The 21,091-nt window shown below is 34.5% G+C and overlaps 1 protein-coding gene and 3 long non-coding RNA genes across 4 annotated transcripts; all 4 read right to left on the reverse strand.

Moving 5' to 3' along the window:
• Positions 1–9,462: 9,462 nt before the first annotated feature.
• On the reverse strand, positions 9,463–10,699 carry LOC145100060 (uncharacterized). Its single transcript, XR_013704795.1, has 3 exons — positions 10,494–10,699; positions 9,810–10,019; positions 9,463–9,713 (listed from the first exon to the last, which is right to left on the reverse strand). It is a non-coding gene; the product is annotated as an uncharacterized LOC145100060 (long non-coding RNA).
• A 319-nt stretch (positions 10,700–11,018) lies between these two features.
• LOC145071470 (uncharacterized) lies at positions 11,019–12,115 on the reverse strand. Its single transcript, XR_013690498.1, has 3 exons — positions 11,651–12,115; positions 11,212–11,565; positions 11,019–11,096 (listed from the first exon to the last, which is right to left on the reverse strand). It is a non-coding gene; the product is annotated as an uncharacterized LOC145071470 (long non-coding RNA).
• Positions 12,116–12,768: 653 nt separating this feature from the next.
• LOC145071479 (uncharacterized) lies at positions 12,769–13,611 on the reverse strand. The gene is made up of 3 exons (XR_013690501.1): positions 13,305–13,611; positions 13,141–13,240; positions 12,769–13,059 (listed from the first exon to the last, which is right to left on the reverse strand). It is a non-coding gene; the product is annotated as an uncharacterized LOC145071479 (long non-coding RNA).
• Positions 13,612–14,037: 426 nt separating this feature from the next.
• Positions 14,038–20,765, reverse strand: LOC145063048 (uncharacterized). The gene is made up of 3 exons (XM_079010647.1): positions 20,358–20,765; positions 20,113–20,263; positions 14,038–15,947 (listed from the first exon to the last, which is right to left on the reverse strand). Exon 3 carries the CDS (start codon positions 15,277–15,279, stop codon positions 14,038–14,040), a length of 1,242 nt encoding a protein of 413 aa, XP_078866773.1. The 5' UTR covers positions 15,280–15,947; positions 20,113–20,263; positions 20,358–20,765.
• Between the last annotated feature and the right edge of the window lie 326 nt (positions 20,766–21,091).

Genomic DNA, 21,091 nt, shown 5'->3' on the forward strand with positions numbered 1-21,091 from the left:
ATTAATACCATACATATGTCAAATCTCACCCAAAAGATGTATCAAAAGAAATATATAACAAGACTAGGCTATAATACTTTGATTTAACCAGTAATAAACCAAGAGCAAGGTTATATTACTAAGATATTTTGAGGATGCTATAATCCTTTTCATAAAGTAATAATAATTAAAAATGAAAATAAGACGCTAAAAATGATATTAACGGTTAAAAACCACTTACCATGTCAGAAACAATTTGTTGATGTGAAGCCGATCCACCATTATGAGTAAGTGCGGCTTTTCCACCCACTACACCTTTATGTCGATTTTTTTTTATTTTGCTCTGATTTTTTCTTGAAGTCCTCTGAGTTCCAGATTGCATTCCAAGCATTTGCCACATGTTGTTCTATGTGGCATGGCTTTTCACGAGTTCGATTTCGTGTGCTTATGTTATAGATATATTAGCGATATCTTTCTTTGGCCTTGTGTTCCCAAACAGCCTTGACTACCAAGTCACCAATTGCAACATCCCTCTGACATTTTTTCTACAATACATAACAATGGAGCTATAATAATTGAACCATATGCCTAATAATTACATAAAAACCAAATATAAAAATCTTGTACCTAGAACTCTTCCCAATAAAATTGTTTTTATTTCGTCGCTTATAGTTACCCACCTATATCCGTTTTCATCCACTTTGTCTAGGAATGATTTCTTAATTATGGATGAACATTTATTTTAAGGTAATAACCTACAAAAAATAGCAAACATATATGAATAAATCAAACTTAAACACAAAAATGAAAATATGTTAGTATGTTAACTTACGTATTCTCCTGCACTTTAACATGTATGTGTCCTTCTAGCTGTATGTCTTGTTGTTCAGAAGAAACTGGTGTGGATGGGATTGTTGTGGAGGTAGGGGAAGATGATGGGGTTGGTGTTGTTGGAACTTTGCTCTATAAAATTACAATATGGGACTTATCCCACATTGGTGGAAGAGGAACCCTTTTCCTACCTTATAAGGCTTGTCCCACTCATTTATTCAAATGGACCAAGTAATGGGTTAAGCAAATTGGGTTTGGGTTGTGGTGTTGGACTAGTCTAATTGGGCTAGTAGTAGGCTTGGATTATTAAATATTAATGGTCAAAGATAGGGCCTTGGGCCTTTGGGCTCTTCTTGACTAAATAATATTTTTTAATATATAATCCAAAATTAATTAGTCCTTAATTAATCTTTTTATTAATTCAGTGAAAAATAAATTCTGTTAAATAAAGGATTAACTGCAGACAGTTTTTGGCAGTTAATTTTGGTTGGTGGGTTACAACCACCATTAACAGCCTATAAATGAAAGGATCTGGACAGAATTTGAGGGACAATAAACACACAAACTTTCTCTCAAAAAATTGTCTATCTTTCCAAAGGGATCATGATGAATTTCGACAGATTCAAGATCTGTTCTTGAATTGGATTGTTGTATCCTCAAGACAGACCCATCCCAGGGAAATTTCTGTCTTAGGACACTGGTAAAGCAGGCCTCAATCTCTACAATTTCGTGGTTATATTTCTGTGTAATCATCAAACAAGTATGTTTTTTGTAAATTTGATTCTTGTATATTAAATATATCTGAATTTAGTTTATTTTATTTCATTACTTTGTTGATTGTGTACTTCTGTAATAACATTCTAAGACAGAAATCAAAGAGTGAAGAATGGATAAAAATTCCTTCATCAAAACACATGTAGAAAAGCCTGAGAAATTCAAAGCCTCAGATTTCCGGAGATGGCAACAGAAGATGTTGTTCTATCTAACAACTCTTCATGTTTCCAATGTTCTCACTGATGACTCCCCTTCTCCTCCTGTTGGTATAACCACTGCAGAAGGAACAACACCACCCAGTGAAGCCCAATTGGCAGAACATCAAAGGGCAGTGGAAACTTGGAACATAAATGAATATAATTGCAGAAATTATATTCTGAATGCCCTGGATGATTCTCTCTATGATATCTACTCTACCATGACTACTGCAAGAGAGATATGGGAATCACTGGAAAAGAAATACAAAACAGAAGTGGCATGTTCCAAGAAATTCATGATTGGAAAATTCATGAATTTCAAGATGGTGGATACCAAATCTGTCCTTAAACAAGTGGAGGAAATTCAAGTCATTGCACATGATCTTGAAGTTGAAGGTATGGGTATAAACTCTAACTTTCTTGTTGGTTCAATCATTGAAAAACTTCCTCCTTTTTGGAAGAATTTCAAACTATATCTTAAACACTTAACTGATGACATGAGTTTTGAGAAACTTGTGTTGAGAATTCGTGTGGAAGAAGATAACAGATTGAATGAGAAGGCATATGCAAATTCCTTGGAACCAAGTGCAAACTTTGTTGGAGAAACAAGCACTTCAAGGACAAAGCACAACAACAAGAAAGGGAAGCAAGGCTCCAAAAACTCTTCCAAAGATGGAAAAAATCATGGCCCTAACAAGAAGAATTTCAAGAAGAATTTTGGTCCATGTTATGTTTGTGGCAAAATGGGACACAAGGCCAAAGATTGCAGATTCAGGAGGGGTCAAGGAGGAAACAATGGAGGAAATAATGGAGGGAACAATGGAGGGAACAATGGAAACAATGGTGGCAATTCTGGTGGAGGAAATTCTGGTCAAGCCAACATGGTTGAATCACCAAATCAATTTGTTGCTGTGATTCAAACCAACATGGTTAGCAATTGTGTGGATTGGTGGATTGATATTGGAGCCACAAGGCACATTTGCAACTCCCGAACCATGTTTTCTACATACCAGAAAGTCTCAGATTCTGAACCAATGTTTATGGGGAATGGCTCTACTGCAAAAGTTGAAGGAAAGGGAAAAGTGAAGCTACAACTGACTTCTGAAAAAGAACTTATTTTAAATGATGTTTTGCATGTTCCTGAAATTACTAAGAATTTGATTTCTGGTCCTCTTCTTAGTAACAAAGGTTTCAAACTTGTATTTGAGTCTGATAAGTTTGTTCTCACCAAGGGTGGGGTGTATGTTGGAAAGGGATACCTTAGTGAGGGTCTCTTCAAAGTCAGTGTCTTACCTTTGTACTATGGTGTTGAAACACCAAACAATGATCTAACCAATGTTAATGTTAATGAAATAATGGGCACTACTAGCCCCTCTTCTATGTATATGCATGATCCTTCAATTTCGTGGCATTCTCGTTTGGGACATGTCAATTTTCGTTCTATTCAAAGAATGGCAAAACTTGGCATGTTACCAAAATGTTCATTAGATAAAAATTTAAAATGTGAGGTTTGTGTAGAATCAAAATTTTCACAACATCCTCATAAATCAGTTGAAAAATCTAATGAAATACTTGGCTTAATCCACTTTGATTTATGTGATTTTAGAGCAACACCTACAAGAGGAGGAAAGAATTATTATATATCATTTATTGATGATTGCAGCAAGTATTGTTATATTTATTTGTTAAATACCAAAGATGAAGCCTTGAATTATTTTAAGAATTACAAGGCTGAAGTTGAAAATCAACTTGACAAAAAGATCAAAATTCTAAGGTCTGATCAAGGAGGAGAATATGAATCCAAAGTCTTTGCTGAATTTTGCTCTTTAAATGGTATTATACATCAAACAACTGCTCCATATACTCCCCAACAAAATGGAGTGGCAGAAAGAAAAAATAGAACATTGAAAAACATGATTAATTCAATGTTAATTACTTCTGGAGCACCATATAATCTGTGGGGAGAAGCATGTCTTGCAGCAAATTCAATACTTAATAGAATTCCTCATAAAAAGAGTGATAAATCACCCTATCATCTGTGGAAAGGGAGGTTACCCTCTTACAAAAGGATGAAAGTGTGGGGTTACCTTACTAAGGTACAAGTACCTCTTCCTAAGAGGACTAAACTTGGACCAAAAACCATAGATTGCATCTATCTTGGCCCTGCCATGAATAATGCAACCTATAGGTTTCTTGTGTTTAAACCACATGTTGATGATATCCATAACCAAACCATCATGGAATCAGCAGAGGCTGAATTCTTTGAAAATATTTTTCCTTTTAAGAATAAAGAGAAAGAGGTTACCTGCTCTAGGAAAAGACCTTTGGATGATGGACTAAATGAAACCATTTCAGAAAAAAGTTTACAATCAAATGAAGAGAGCTCTTCTAAGGTTCAAGAAGAGAACTTAGAACCTAGAAGAAGCAAACGGGGCAAAATAGCCAAAGATTTTGGACTTGATTACATGACCTATGTAGTGAATAAGGAACCACAAACCTACAAGGATGCTATGGATTCGTCTAAAGCTCCCTTTTGGAAAGAGGCAATCAAAAGTGAGATTGATTCCATTGTGCAAAATAACACTTGGAAATTGGTAGATTTGCCACCTGGGCAAAAACCAATTGGGCACAAATGGATATTCAAGAAGAAGTTTAGACCTGATGGTACCATTGAGAAGTACAAAGCTCGTTTAGTGGCTAAAGGGTATCGTCAAAAAGAGGGTCAAGACTTCTTTGACACCTATTCACCTGTTACAAGAATTACATCAATTCTCACATTAGTAGGAACTGTAGCCATTCACAATTTGGAAATACACCAAATGGATGTGAAAACTGCCTTCTTGTATGATGAACTAGATGAAGAAATATATATGAACCAACCTGAAGGGTTTGTGGTTAAGGGTCAAGAAAACAAAGTTTGTAAGTTAGTTAGATCACTTTATGGACTAAAACAGGCTCCAAAGCAATGGCATGAGAAGTTTGACAACACATTACTCTCTAATGGATTTAGAATTAATGAATGTGATAAATGTGTTTATGTCAAACAATACAAGAATGCTTGTGTCATCATATGCTTGTATGTGGATGATATGCTTATAATGGGTACTAATTTGGATGTGATCAATCAAACCAAGAAAATGCTACACTCCTCCTTTTCCATGAAGGACTTGGGAGTAGTAGATGTGATCCTTGGTGTAAGAGTTCAAAGAAGATCTGATGGTTATACTCTAACTCAGTCCCATTATATTGAAAGTGTACTTAAGAAGTTTGGACACTATGATGACAAGCCGGTAGTCACACCTTTTGATCCTTCAAGTCATCTTAAGAAGAATTAAGGTGATAGTGTAGCTCAGTTAGAATATACTCAAGTTCTTGGTAGCTTAATGTATATTATGAATTGTACTAGACCGGACTTGGCTTATAGTGTAAGTAGATTGAGTCGTTACTCCCATAATCCTGGAAAAGATCATTGGTATGCATTAGTGAGAGTGCTTATATATTTAAAGCATACAATGAATTATGGACTACATTACACGAAATATCCTCCTGTTCTTGAAGGGTATTGTGATGCAAATTGGATTTCCAATACTTTAGAGGCAAAATCCACAAGTGGATATGTGTTCACTCTTGGTGGAGCTGATATCTCTTGGAAATCATCTAAGAAAACTGTGAATACTCGTTCTACAATGGAAGCATAGTTCGTTGCTTTAGACAAAGCTGCTGAAGAAGCTGAATGGCTTAAGAGCTTCCTAGAGGGTATTCCTCTGTGGCCTCAACCTGTTACTGCCATTGCTATACATTGTGATAGTATGGCTGCTCTTACTAGAGCACAAAGTCATATATAATGGCAAGTCGAGACACATTAGGCGCAGACATATTACAATAAGAGACTTGCTGAAGAATGGAATCATTTCCATTAGTTACATAAAGTCAAAGGAAATATAGCTGATCCCTTGACAAAAGGCCTTTGTAGAGAGCAAGTTCTCTTCACATCGAGGGGAATGGGCTTAAAGCCAACACAATGAGTCACCACTTGGCGGAAACCTAACCTAGCAACATTGGAGAGCCCATGGTCTAGGTTCAATAGGACAACTAGTTGGAGAAGACTCAAAGAACCACCAACACCAAGGTATGATCACTCCTATGATATCTATTTTGTGTTTTTCCGTTGATGATATAGGGATGAATTCTTTATTCTTAATAATGCTGATAGCTTCTATAGTGGAATAGTATGGATTGTTCCAGATTAGCATTACCTATGTGAGATGGATGTGAGGTCGCATCTTTGGGAGCTGACATGGCTAAGCTCTCTAAAAGTCTCATGAAGAAAGGATTGTTCATGACCGAAAAGAACACAACGGTAAGAAATGAACCATGCTTAGATATGATATGTGTGATACTTCTTGTTTTTGATTCTACTATAAGAAGTGGTTAGTTCAAGACTCTAGTTCACTACCCACAAAGTAGATCCAAGTAGTACTCACTATGAAAGGTTCAAGTTTTCCAACACCTATTCAGATGCATGACATATCTTACTTCCCTTATTTGAATATCAAAGTTCACTTATTTTCTATTCAAATGTGGGGTATTCGTGGAGTTTGAATAGAAAATGTGGGGTATTGTTGGAACTTTGCTCTATAAAATTACAATATGGGACTTATCCCACATTGGTGGAAGAGGAAACCTTTTCCCACCTTATAAGGCTTGTCCCACTCATTTATTCAAATGGACCAAGTAATGGGTTAAGCAAATTGGGTTTGGGTTGTGGTGTTGGACTAGTCTAATTGGGCTAGTAGTAGGCTTGGATTATTAAATATTAATGGTCAAAGATAGGGCCTTGGGCCTTGGGGCTCATCTTGACTAAATAATATTTTTTAATATATAATTTGAAATTAATTAGTCCTTAATTAATCTTTTTATTAATTCAGTGAAAAATAAATTCTGTTAAATAAAGGATTAACTGTAGACAGTTTTTGGCAGTTAATTTCGGTTGGTGGTTTACAACAACCATTAACAGCCTATAAATGAAAGGATCTGGACAGAATTTGAGGGCCAATAAACACACAAACTTTCTCTCAAAAAATCGTCTATCTTTCCAAAGGGATCATGGTGAATTTCGACAGATTCAAGATCTGTTCTTGAATTGGATTGTTGTATCCTCAAGACAGACCCATCCCAGGGAAATTTCGGTCTTAGGACACTGCTAAAGCAGGCCTCAATCTCTACAATTTCGTGGTTATATTTCTGTGTAATCATCAAACAAGTATGTTTTCTGTAAATTTGATTCTTGTATATTAAATATATCTGAATTTAGTTTATTTTATTTCATTACTTTGTTGATTGTGTACTTCTGTAATAGCAGGTGTTGTTGATGGGGTTGATACACTACCAAACAATGGGGGAGTAGATGGTGTACGGGTGGATGCAGGGGTAGATGATGTTGCTAGTGTGATTGAAGGGTTGGATAATGGGGTTGATACAGTTCCAAATAGTGGAGAGGTAGATGTTGTTGGTGTGGATGTAGGGGTAACCAAAGGGGATGTCATTGTAGCAGCTGGTATAGATGTTTCATTAAGATGCCTTTGTAACAGACGATACATGTTTTTGCGAGGCCTTGTTGGAGCTCCTTTTAATGGGAATGGAGACATCCTTCCTGTAATATAATAAGTGCATTAGAAATACAACATTATAAGATTAAAATATACTCATTTGTAAAAAAAAATAATCTTATCGGAAATGAAAAGAACTTGATATCATAAAAAATCTTAATGTTTACAACACAGGGGCCTAATCGTTATATTGAACTAATCAGATTATAAGCATGGTTCCATTCCGTTTTCAAGATTAGAAAGATATACAAAGTAAGTAAACCCCAGAACTAGCATTGATCTTTCAATACCCACAAAAAATAAATAGAGGAAGCATATAAGACGGGCTTAGGGAAAATAAAAGGGAAGAAAAACCATGTTGTAGTTAATGTTGTTCATTTTTATTATTTAAAAGTCGATGTTTGAACTTACAAAAAAAACCATGTGGTTGTAAATAAAAGCCTTAATGATTTTTGTCCTTTTCTTAGTTTTGTTGTTGATAGGTAACGAAGATGATCAAAGAAGAATATTAAAGCGAATAAGAAAAGCATACCTGGAATCACAAGGGTTGGAAGAACCGAATAGTGGAAGGAAAGGAAACACGACCAAAGACATATAGAGAAAATTTCCTCTGCGTGGGCAAGTTATGCCTAAATATTGGGGGAATGGTTTTGACAGGAGTGTATATAGGGATTTCTGTTTTTCCGGGAGTGGGATAGGGAATTAAAAAAATTTGAATATTTCGGGAAAAAAATTGTTTTGCCGGGAGTTCTGATAGGAATTTTTAAAGTATATATATATATATATATATATATATATATATATATATATATATATATATATATTTTCTTAATCTACAATAAAGGATTGAAGATATATAAGGAAGAAGTAATTATATATGTGGTTTATATATATATGGAAAGGATTTCAAATATATAAGGAATGGGTCAACTGGTGAAATCTTAGTTCTAGGGGCAATTTGGTCATTTTCCTACTGTTTGCGAAAATACACAGATAAAAAAAAAAATTTGGCGAAAATTAAAAGTCAAAAATCCGAACAAGTCACAGAGTGCAAACGACATTGAGATGAACGTAGAAGTACTTGAAAATTAATGGAATAATTTTTTTAACAAGAATTCAGATCAAGAAAATTGTATTTAGAAGCATCATTCGGAAATGGTACTTTTGTAAATCAAGAAGATCACTACTCTTCAAGAGTCAAGAGTGGTATCTATAAAACGATAAACTTTGGTGGTTTTGTGTAATGGAAAATACTAAAATCTGAAAACGAAATTAATGTTCAAATAAAAAAATTAGTGGTACAAATTTTATCATTAGTAATTCAGATTTTAGACCATTGAGGATTGCAGGCTCGAAAAAAACTGAAAAAGACTTAAATACCCCTGGCAGGAAAAGAAACTTACTTTCACTTCTATCTATTATGCCACTACCTAGAGTTATACACAAACACACCTGCATAAACAATCACTACTAAAAGCATGGGTTTTAGAGACGGAAGTATCCGTCGCTATTCCGTCGCTAAATGTTGTTTGCGATGGATCAGCGACAGACTCACTCCATAGGTAATTAATAAGTGGCTAATTTCTCAGCGAGGGTTTTAGCGACGGAGAGTTTTTTCCTTGCGACAAATTTAGCAACAGAATATCCGTCGCTAAATGTCACTCAACACATTTACTCAGGGCATTAGCGACAAAATTTGATAAAGTCATTCCGTCGCTTTTCTGTCGCAAAATTTCAGTGATCAGTTTTTTTCCGTAGCAAATCCCATGCAAAATTCATATATTGATTTTTTTTTCGTCACTAATCTGTCGCAAACTTTAGACATGGTTCTTTTCCATAGCTAATCCCTTGCAAAATTTATACATTAATTTTTTTTTGTTACGTCGCTGATCCGTCGCAAACTTTAGACATGATATTTTTTCCGTAGATAATCTCTCACAAAAGTGATGCATTAAAATACTTTTTTTATTCTCACCAATCCGACGCGAACTTGTAATATCATTTTTTCTATTATGACTCTAAAAGAAAAAAATACTACAATCATCAAACTTTTATACTAAAAAAACATCAAATAACAATGCAACCAAACATTACAATACCAAAACTATCAAAGTTTACCAAAGTATCATTCAAAAAACATCCAAAACCAAAACTATCCATATAACATCAAACTCCCAAAGGTTTAACTTCAAAATAACATTTTAGCACCAAGAAATCCAAAGTATGCATCGGGAAATGAGTTTTCACGAAAACATAATTTCAAAAGAACATTTTAGATGCTCTCTTCATTTCATGTCCATCCGATCATCTTCGGTTCACATTCCTATAAAACATTATTCAAAACAATCAAAAGTATCAAATACAAAAGGTTAACAAGTCATTCAAAAACATCAAATACTAATGGTTAACATCATATTACCTCTAATTTTCAATTGCTCATCATATTTTGCAAGGCTACATACATCTTCTCCATTGCTTCATATTTTGCATCAATTTGTTGTTGTTTGACATCTATTGCTGCAGCTTTCGCATCCATTTCCTCACGCATTTATTGATGTTTAGCTTCCATTTCTGCAGCTTTAGCATCCATTTCCCCACGCATCTCGTTTCGTACACGTTCATAGACAACCTAAAGTACAATGCCATGATAGGAAACTTTGTAAGTACAATGCCATGATAAGAAACTTTGTAAGTACAATACCATGATAGGAAACTTTGTAAGTACAATGCCATGATAGGAAACTTTGTAAGTACAATGCCATGATAGGAAACTTTGTAAGTACAATACCATGATAGGAAACTTTGTAAGTATAATGCATTATAGGAAACTTTGTAACTACAATGCCATGATAGGAAACTTTGTAAGTATAATACCATGATAGGAAACTTTGTAAGTACAATGCCATGATAGGAAACTTTGTAACTACAATGCCATTATAGGAAACTTTGTAAGTACAATACCATGATAGGAAACTTTGTAAGTACAATGCCATGATAGGAAACTTTGTAAGTACAATACCATGATAGGAAAATTTGTAAGTACAATGCCATGATAGGAAACTTTGTAAGTACAATGATATGATAGGAAATTTTTATAAAGTACCTCTTGGGATGTTATTGTACTAGATGTTCCTTCCAAAAAGCTCGCTGGATCAGACACAGATCTGAATCCATATATTCTTCCTTTCTTGACTCCTCCGGAAACATCACACCATGTTTCATTATCCAAGAGGGGGTGGCAACTAGTATCATCACCAAACTTAGCCACCATAGCACTTTCATAAGCCTCCAATTATAGCAAAAAAAATATGAAACAACAGAAACATGAAATAAGGAATAGAATGGTTCATTCCATTCCATTAAATTCATAATTAAGGAATGGAATGAACCACTTCATAAGCCTCCTATTAATTAATACTCAAACCTTTTATAAAGTTGATTACTACTTACAAAATACTTAATTACAACTAGGCAGAGGATAAAGCATTTAGAGATAATAATTTGTTTCTTTTCTTTTGTGAGTTGATTACTACTCACAAAAGATTTGTTTTCTGTCAATTTGTTTCTTTAACGAAGTCATTAACCCGAGTAGTAGGAAGTTTTGTTTCCTAAAAAAGAATTGAAAATACCTTAACTTTAGCTGCCTTTGGTGTAATGTACTCTTGAGTAGACCGTTTAGTGTGCAACCTTGCATAAAGTTCAACTCCTGTAGGAGGGCGTTTAAGTGTTGCTTGTTACAAAATCCATTAGTAATACATTAAAAAACAAAACAAAAACTCAATAGTCTAAGTGGAAACTAAGGTGAGATGCAAACATCTTACCATTCTTTTCTTATGTTGATGAATAGATATAGAACCCCCTGTATGTTTGGAAACAGAGCCATCTTCTAATTTATTTCTGTTATTTTTCCCTGATTGTGATAAACGTTTCCATTTGGATGTGGTCCACACTTCATTGATCATTTTTTCCCAATACTCCTTTTTTATCCAATTTGGGTGATAGTCCTTTAGCAAATTTAAATCACCTTCTAATGAGGCATTCACATTTGCAGCTTTGGCAAGTTTTAAAGATTCTTCACGTGCTCTTCACATTATGTCAGGAAATCGTTTCTTCATACAGTCTTCCCATACCTTGCGAGCAAGAACATCAGTCGCTTCGGGCCAGACATACAAACCCTACATGTAGATCACGCATACAGTTATCTTTTCCATTTTACAGCAAGTTTTACTTTGATAAATCATAAAAATAATAAGTACAAACCTTGAAGTGTTCCCACATTGCATCACAATGTTCTTTCTCAACCTTCTTCCATGAGGTCCATGGGCCGTCAAACATCATCTTCAGTATACATGCGATGGCTCTGATCACTGAAATCTGATCCGTAAATCTTGAAAAAAATAAATAATTAAAAAATTAGCATTAGTATTATCATTAACAAGTAAATTCATTTTCATAAACAATTGTAAAATTATCATTAGTACTCCTTTTCAGAATCGACTTCAATGAACTTCCTTTTTGATGGGTTACTTGGAGCTTGTTCCAAGATGTTTGATCCTCTAACTGAAGAAGAAGAAGGTTGACTTTCTGCATTATTGTGTGATTGATATGCATTTCTATCTCCAGCATCACGACCACCAATGTGACTACCACTACGACCACCACCACGGGCTCCTCGTGGCGCCAATAGTCAAAAAATAACCATTAAAATCAAGAATTAATAAACTATTGGTTAGAACAAGTATGTATTATAATAGAAAATTTTAGAAGTAAGAGAAGGTAACATGCTATAATACACAAATAAATGAAAGTGCAATGTATATAGAAAAAGAAAACGATCATTTTAGCTAAAAAGTTATTGATAAGGTCCATTAGGCAATATATAGTTCCAAATACATTGTTTCATTCCACATTTTTCGTAATTACTCATCATCATAATTATCATCACATATGTTGTCTTCATCTTCAATATCATCTTGGGATGAATCATCCAAGTTATCATCAACTTCTTCATCCTCTTCTCTCTCAATGTCATTGTCATTAACTTCTTCTATTTCTCCTTCAATTACATGAGAAAGGGGTCCTGCCACCTCATTTGCACCACTACTTGTAGAAGGTAAAATTGCTTCACTTTCTTGAAAGAATTGGTCCTCTTCATCCTCATCATCATCTTCTTCAATAACACATTGTCGTAGATCATATACACCCCTTGGTTTCATCTTGACGACAGCCCACCAATCTTTCAAATCCTTCATTGCGGGATATGGTGCATAATACACTTGTTCTGCTTATAACGCTAGGATAAACGGATCTTCATTTCTTAGCCTTGATTTGAATTTAATATCAACCAAATTATGCTTTCGATCCACACATACCCCTTCAGTAGGGTTAAACCATATACACTTGAACAATACTACGATGCAACGCCCTATGCCTTGATATTCTACTTCTAAGACCTCATCCAACAACCCATAATAGTCACACTCAGTCTCATTGTAACAAGTCCCTCTTACACATACACCACTATTGTGTGTGACCCGTCCATCACCATATTTTTCAGTATGAAACTTGTAACCATAGACAAAGTATCCTTTATAGGACCTAACATGTCGTAATGGTCCTCGTGCAAGGCATTTCAGATGTTGACTGATATCATTTGATTGTTGAAAAACCTACATTGATAAATTCATTTGTTAACTAATTCACAGGGGAAGACACTTTGGTAACACAAAATTTTCTCGTATCATACTCACATGATCTTTAAACCACTTAGCAAAATGTTAATCCCTAAACCTTTCAAATGCTCCATCATCCATATCAGGTTGGCTTTGGATCACATAATTTTCAAACAACCTTAAAAAATAACAAACAATTTAGAGATTCACGATATCAAGGAAAAATAGATAACTTGACATACCTTAAAAAAGGTAGAACCTCAACACAATTGATCAAGATGTAATTATGAGCAATACGCATCTCATCATCTGTCAAAGGCCTCCGTTGTCCACTTTTTTCGAATAATCTTCGAGTTGGAACTTTGAAAATGCTTAATCGAGAGTCGACCATGGTATAACTAGGAATGTCTGGGGCAAAATTACGCGACTCACGATTCAACCAGGTTTCAATTGTAGGCAAAAAGTATTGTGAGCAAAAAGTCGATATTTCTCCAATCATGTAAGCCTCAACAATGGACCCCTCAACCTTCGCATGGTTTTTTATCTTTCTTTTCAGTGATCATAACTTCCTAAAAAGATGTTGGAAAAGACTTATTATAAATTCCATAGGTTTTATGGTAGAATATTTTGTATGGTAAAAAATATACCTTTCATAAAGATACATCCACCTATATTGAACCGGACCACCAAGCATAGCTTCTCGAGCTAAGTGGATAACAAGATGTTCCATTGAATCAAAGAATCCAGGTGGAAATATTTTTTCCAACTTGCAAATGGTTTCAACAATAGTAGTTTGCAAGCATTGTAAGTCATTTACACATAACACCCTTGAACATATTACACGAAAGAATATACACAACTCTGTAATTGCATCCCATGATGAATTTGGCACAATACCTCTTAGAGAACTAGACAACAATCTTTGAAGAAATACATGGTACTCGTGACTCTTGAATTTGTAAAAGCTATTATCATCTACATTAACGCACCCCCCAAGTTTGAGGCGTATCCATCCGGGAATTTAAGTTTAATCAACCATTGGCATATTTTAGCTACTTGTTCTTTGCTCAAAGCAAACGATACTCTCTTTTTCATATCCTTATTTCCCTTCTTCCATGTATGCCATTCCACTCGATTGCAATACATTTCTATATCTTTTCTTGCATTCATGCTGTCTTTGCTTTTCGGAGTGTCCATCACGGTGTTGAAAAGATTTTCAAACACATTTGTCTGAATGTGCATGGGATCAAGGTTATGTCGTATTAACAACTTCCGCCAATATGGTAGCTCCCAAAAGATGCTCCTCTTAACCCAATTATGAGTAATCCCGAAACCAGGAAATTTTGCATTCTTCGCTCTAAAAGGTTTGCCTTCATAAATAGTTGGAAAGTGTCGTACTTGCTCCGAAATCTGATCACTAGTTAATATTGGTGGGGGGCTAGATCTGTCAACCTTATTAGCCAGAAATCCTATTTTGTCACCCCTATAAGTGTGTTGTTCAGGTAAAAATTTTCGATGGCAGTCAAACCAACATGGTTTACTACCATGGTGTAACCGAAACGACCCCGACTCACCCATACAATACGGACATGCTAACTTGCCATGTGTGCTCCATCCCGATAACATTGCATAATCCGGAAAGTCACTAACTGTCCACAGAAGTATAGATTTCATTGTGAAATTGCATTTAGTCGAAGCATCATAAGTGACAACACCGTCTGTATATAGCATCTTTAACTCGTCAATTAGCGGCCTGAGAAACACATCTATGTTTTGACCTGGGCTCTTTTTTCCAGGAATAACTATGCTTAACTGAACATATGGTTCTTTTAAGCACATCCAAGGAGGCAAGTTATAAATTGAAAAGAAAACAGGCCAACATGAATACGGGGTTGTATTTGAGTTATTTGGACTGAACCCATCGGTGCATAGCCCAAGGCGAACATTACGTGGTTCACTTGAAAATTCTTGATGCATTAAGTCGAAATGCTTCCAAGCCTCACCATTACTTGGATGGACCATCAAACCCGGTTCTGTTTGATGTTCATAGTGCCATGTCATTTGCTTTGCCGTATTTTTTGTCAAATACAACCTTTGGAGTCTAGGAGCAATCGGCAAGTACCTCATAACCAGATATGGCAGTCTGCCACTCTTGTACCGATCATGATCACACACTCGACACTTAGTCAAATCAGAATCTGCCCCATAGAATATCATGCAATGGTTTTTGCAAGCATGGTTCTTTTTTCTGCGAGTCTAACTATTTTCAAAAGCTTCTTCGTCTCATAGAAGTTCTCAACTAGCTTCTCACCTTTGGGTAGCATCCACTTAGTTATAGGAAGTATGTGATCATAAGCAGCCTCAGATATATTGTATTCTGACTTCCAATGCAACAACTCTGTTGCAACTTGTAATTTTGAATAATTTTCACATCCATCCCACAAAGGTTCATCAGCGTCTTCCAACATATCATAGAACCCCTTGGCAGTTGGATTCGGGCATTCCTCCATTACATCCATCAACATTTGTGTACACCCATTAACATCATCATCATCATCATCTTCCATCGGATCCTGCATCGGATTAGAAGATCCTTCCTCATGCTGAGATATCGTATTTCTTTCACTATGTGCCCACCAAGTTGTGTAATTAGGAGTGAAACCATTTTGTAACAAGTGAAGCTCTACATCACCTCTTGTTTTATAATACATGTTCTTGTATTTAAAACAAGGACATCTAATATAATCCCCATCAACGGTTGCTTCATTAGAAAAAGCAACATCCAGAAATCCTTTGACGGATGCATGATATGTTGGGCTAAGATACCCATGATCTAACCTTTTGTACATCCACTCTCTATCACTACGTGTTGACATAATGACTAGCTACAACCAAATATATAACTACTGTTTAGAAATTAGATAATGTAATCATATCCACATTACTAAAAGCATCCTTGAAAACTACAATTATACAATATGAAATACTTATTTTTATTATAACTATGCAATCATATTCCAAAAATTTAAAACTTTAGGGACCAAAAATTTAACTTTTGCAAATTAAAAACTACAGGGACTAAAAATGTAATTTTGTAAAATAAACTAGAAGGACCAGAAATGTAATTCCCGCAAACTAAAAACTTTAGGGACCAAGAATATAATTCTGGAAAACTAAAACTATAGGAACCAAAAGTGTCTTTTGCTTATTTCCCACTTTCATAGTGACCAAAAGTGTAATTCCTAAAATTTAAAGCTACAGGGACTAAAAATATAATTCCGGAATATTAAAACTACAGGGACCTAAAGTGTCATTTGTATATCTTTTGTTATCTAACATAATACTATACACTCTTTTCAAAAAAAATAATTTTTCATATATTTTAATTTCTTGTACCTAATTTTTTTTAGTTAATGTTGTTATAAAGATGTTATATCAAGTTGTATAATAATATTATTAGTTCTATGAGATCTTATTTAATTAATAATAATGTTATTTTTTCTGATTCAGATTAACAAAGAAAACCTGATTTTTCTTGCATTTTCGACTTTTACCCCCACATTCGGCTTCAATCTATGCTATGTTGGTTGTATTGTGATTAAGCTAGCTACTGCTTACCAAGTAGAAAATTATTTGAAATAGTTGTAATGGTGCAAATAGTTTTATAATAGAAACACACTTTCCTTAGATTCTTAACCTTGATTTTTTAATTATTCCATTCAGATTGGGATGAGAATTACGTACAGAATCAACAATAAAGGTTCTATATTGCCATAGTAGTTGGTTGAGTGGCAAAGACTACTATGTCGGGATGATATATCAGTTCTAGAAGAGGGACAGAAACAAGTAAAAGGGAATATGTGGGAAAAGGTTTGTAGCATTTATATAAATATTTAAGGTCTTTATACTTTTTTTTTTAATTCGGATGCTGACTAGGACAAAATGGGTTTCAGCCAGGAATCAAGATGGTGTGTGGTATATTGTCTTTGCCAATGCCACCCAAATCTTTTATGTCATCCGAGGACGAAACGGTCAACAATGGGAGCAAAATTATGCAGAAAAACATTGATATAAAACCACTAACTAAAATACTTCTAGTTGGTCAAGATCAATCTGGGACAAGAATCTGGGACAAGTGCTATATATAAACAGGTAAAACAACTGTAAAAATAAATATTTTTTTAAGTATTTTGCATACCCTTTTCATGATAATTGAGTTTTTGAAAATAAATGTTTTCTTTTTATTAGGCCAAGACTCTTTACAAAATCCCATTTTTGGAAAATGAGCGTGAAGAACTCAAGTCTTTGATACAAAGAAACTTGTATCTTTATATAAGTATTTTGCTCGAGGGGCTTATAAAATTTGAAGAAGAATATTCAATACAAATCAGGAACAAATTAGTTGATCAACCTTGTACTTCAGGTATGATGAGTGGAATTGATAAAAAAAAAAAAAAAAAAAAAAAAAAAAAAAAAAAAAAAAAAACGTTCAAGAATTAAATATCTACTTTAAATTTTTTATAATCTGAAGCTTCTTTATTCAGCTGCAGGGGGTTCGATTGAAAACTTATATACCTTAAGTACAAAACTGAAAAATTTCTCGGATTGGCTTCTTGAAATTGTGAAGTCAGGCAATCTGGGAACTGTTTTAATTGGTCTGGAATCTCCCTCAGTCCTTCATTTTAAACACTAGGACTTTGACCTGACCTAAGAAGGTTTTTTTGGGCTTGGTTGATGTGCACCTATAGATATAATCCAATCATTGTAATCTATCTCTGAATGTGTTCTTTTGTGCTGAAAGGTACGCTGAAAGATCATTTATTTTACATGGAGATTCAAAATGCTCTTATTTTGCTTATAAAAGTCTCAATTGTTACTAGAAAAAGTGGGATCAACCTTGAGAAAAGGGTAAATGCTAGTCAACCTTGAGATTATTTAATACCCTACATACTTATATAAAAGCTCTATCAGGTAGCTAAACTAATTCATTATATGTATTTCTAGTAGCTATGAACAAAAAAAAATCTATGATTTAATAAAATTGTTAACAAAAAGCTCTATCAAGAAAGAATGGGAAATCCCACAAAAAGATTGGTTATTTCAGATAAACCCAAAGAAGAAGATTACTTTTATGCCAATCCAGAAGAGTGTTTGCAAACATCAGAATCAGATGATGAACCTGTGAGCATCCTATAACAAGTCTTCCGGGGGGTATTTTGGTAATTTTATATGAAGTAGAAGAAGAAGATTATGATTATGTGCCCTTGAGAGGATCTGTGAGCATGTGTGGATGCAAGGGCATACGATGAAACATGGTTTAATAATAATATTAATAATAATTCAAACCGAATCTAATAGTTAAGAATTGTTTTGACTCTTTCTAAATTTCAGCTTTATCAAATATGTTTAGCCAAGAAGGGTTTAATTAGTTTTGATCTTGATAAGTTATTAGACTTGAAAATTATGTAATTCAGAGTTGAGTATTTAATAATATTATTCACATTTTTATAATCTTATTAGCTAATTATGTAATACAAAGTTGAATATTTTATGATCTCATTAGTTAATTTCCCTAAAATTGGATGAAAAGTACTAATCAATATAAAAAAAAAAGTAAGGGAAAATAGGTAAAGGGTTGGTGTCTGAATACATTAAACTAGATTTTTTTTGCTTAACCCATTAAGTCATTCTATGTAGATCAAGTAAAAAAGAAACAACCCCTAACATTGATGTATATGTAACAGCATGTATTATGTTCTTCTGCTGATGGACGGACGTTACTAGAGTCTTCCAAAATTGCCCTTGATAAAGGAAAACTAGAAGATGCAGTTAACTATGGAACCAAGGTAACATTAAATCAAAAAGTTTCATTCTTTATATGAATAAAAGCAAGGTGTTATTTGTTAACATTTGTATATACTATATACAATATTGAAGGAACTTGCAAAGATGATAGCTGTATGTGGTCCTTATCACCGAACCACTGCTAGTGCATACAGCCTCCTTGCAGTTGTTCTTTACCACACTGGTGACTTCAATCAGGTAAATAAATTCATGTAAAACTCTATTTACTATTCTCATGAAAAAATCTACCTTTTTGTTAAATAATTATAATCTTGTATAATGTAGGCAAAAATTTGTCAACAAAGGGCTTTGGACATAAATGAGAGAGAAGTGTATATGCTGCTGCTGCTCCTGTGACAAGTACCACTGGCCTTAACCTGGCTCCAAGTGAAGCAGCAACTGGCAGTAGTGTGTGTGTGTGTGTGTGTATACATATATATATATATATATATATATATATATATATATATATATATATATATATATGCGAGTGAGTGAAAAATAATAAATTTAGATGGAAAACATAGCAGTTAGCAGCAGGTCAGGATGTTCGAAGAGTGTTTGCAAACATCAGAATCAGATGATGAACCTGTAAGCATCCTATAACAAGTCTTTCGAGGGGTATTTTGGTAATTTTATATGAAGTAGAAGAAGAAGATTATGATTATGTGCCCTTAAGAGGATCTGGGAAAATGTGTGGATGCAAGGGCATAAGATGAAACATAGTTTGATGAGAGATACATGCATGAAGATGAGAGCGTTGGCTTCAAAATCTGTATATGCTGCTGCTGCTCCTGTGACAAGTACCACTGGCCTTAACATGGCTCCAATTGAAGCAGCAATTGGCAGTAGAAGTCAGCATCATGATTCAAGACCACATCAACTTCAAGACCTCTAAAGGGAGACCTCTAAAGGGAATAGGATTTATCAGAGAGACCACCTCCTAAATATGAAAGAGAATTGGGGAAAACCTAAAGGTTTTGGCTACTGGTGTTCCTGAATCCTTAAATTCTCATAAATTGGATGACAAACTATGATGAATCAAGCCTTAAATCATGTTCTAATTCTAACTTTCAGGGTTATTCATGTATATAATGCTGAGAGATAAGAGGGACATCGATTGAAAAAGAAAAAATGAGAAATTAAACCCTAACAAAGTATATTGTGCAATTGAACTAAAACTAACCTAATAGGGACAAGATTTACCTGAATCCGAAAGTTAACGAAGAATACTTTCAGCTTAAAAATGTAGAGGTTGCCGGAATCGGGTGAGTAGTGCCGTCATCGTCATTTGTTCAAACAGAGATTGTGAGATGGAAGTGGGTTAACAGATTGAAGGGAACTTCTATGCCGTCATCTGTTCAAAATTCATGTCCAGAGTCCAGAGTGATAGAAAAAACAAAACACATTTCATGAACTTCAAAGTATGCTGGAGGGAAGGAAACGCGTACCAGAAATTCCAATACATTTCGTGAAGATGGAACTGGGTTGTGCCAATTTCAGCTAGAGATTGGCGATAGAAAAAAAAAACGCGCGTACCCACAATATAGTTTCCGTCGATGTTCTCTCGCTAAACGCGTACCAGCTGGCGCAATTTTTTATCCGTCGTTGAACCCTAGCTAAGGCCCTTCATTTTTCGACTGATTAGCGAGGGATAGTGGTGCATCGATAAATATTTGCGAGATCCATAGCTGATCCCTCGGTAAATCCTCACTAATATTCCACATGTTAAATAAATAAAATAACTATCAAAAACATATCAAAAACATGGTAGATCTGTCGTAATTCCCTAGCTATAAGTCTAAATTTTGCTAGAGAACAAATCTGTAGCAAAATCCATAGCTGAAACTCAAGTTTCTAGTAGTGAATCAGGTCTGGTATACTTCAAATAAGATGTGGCAAACGACATTAATGTTCAACTAAAATTGATGGACTAAACTTTTAATAAGAGATACTGGATGCAAGGTATTAAAATTAGGGCAATTGTTGCAGATGAATAGTGAAATGAAAACATCGCCAGCCAACTACTAAAGGCGTTTCAAATAAAAAAAAATTAGTGTTACAATTATTATTATTATAAATTCAGATTTTAGAGCATTGAGGACTGCAGGCTCGAAAGAAAAACTTAAAAGACTTAAATACCCCTGGTAGGAAAAAACAACACAAAGTATATGAAGAATTACTA

Source organism: Lactuca serriola, chromosome 1 (genome assembly GCF_051521515.1).
Source record: "Lactuca serriola cultivar US96UC23 chromosome 1, Lser_US96UC23_V15, whole genome shotgun sequence".
Taxonomy (NCBI): Eukaryota; Viridiplantae; Streptophyta; class Magnoliopsida; order Asterales; family Asteraceae; genus Lactuca; species Lactuca serriola.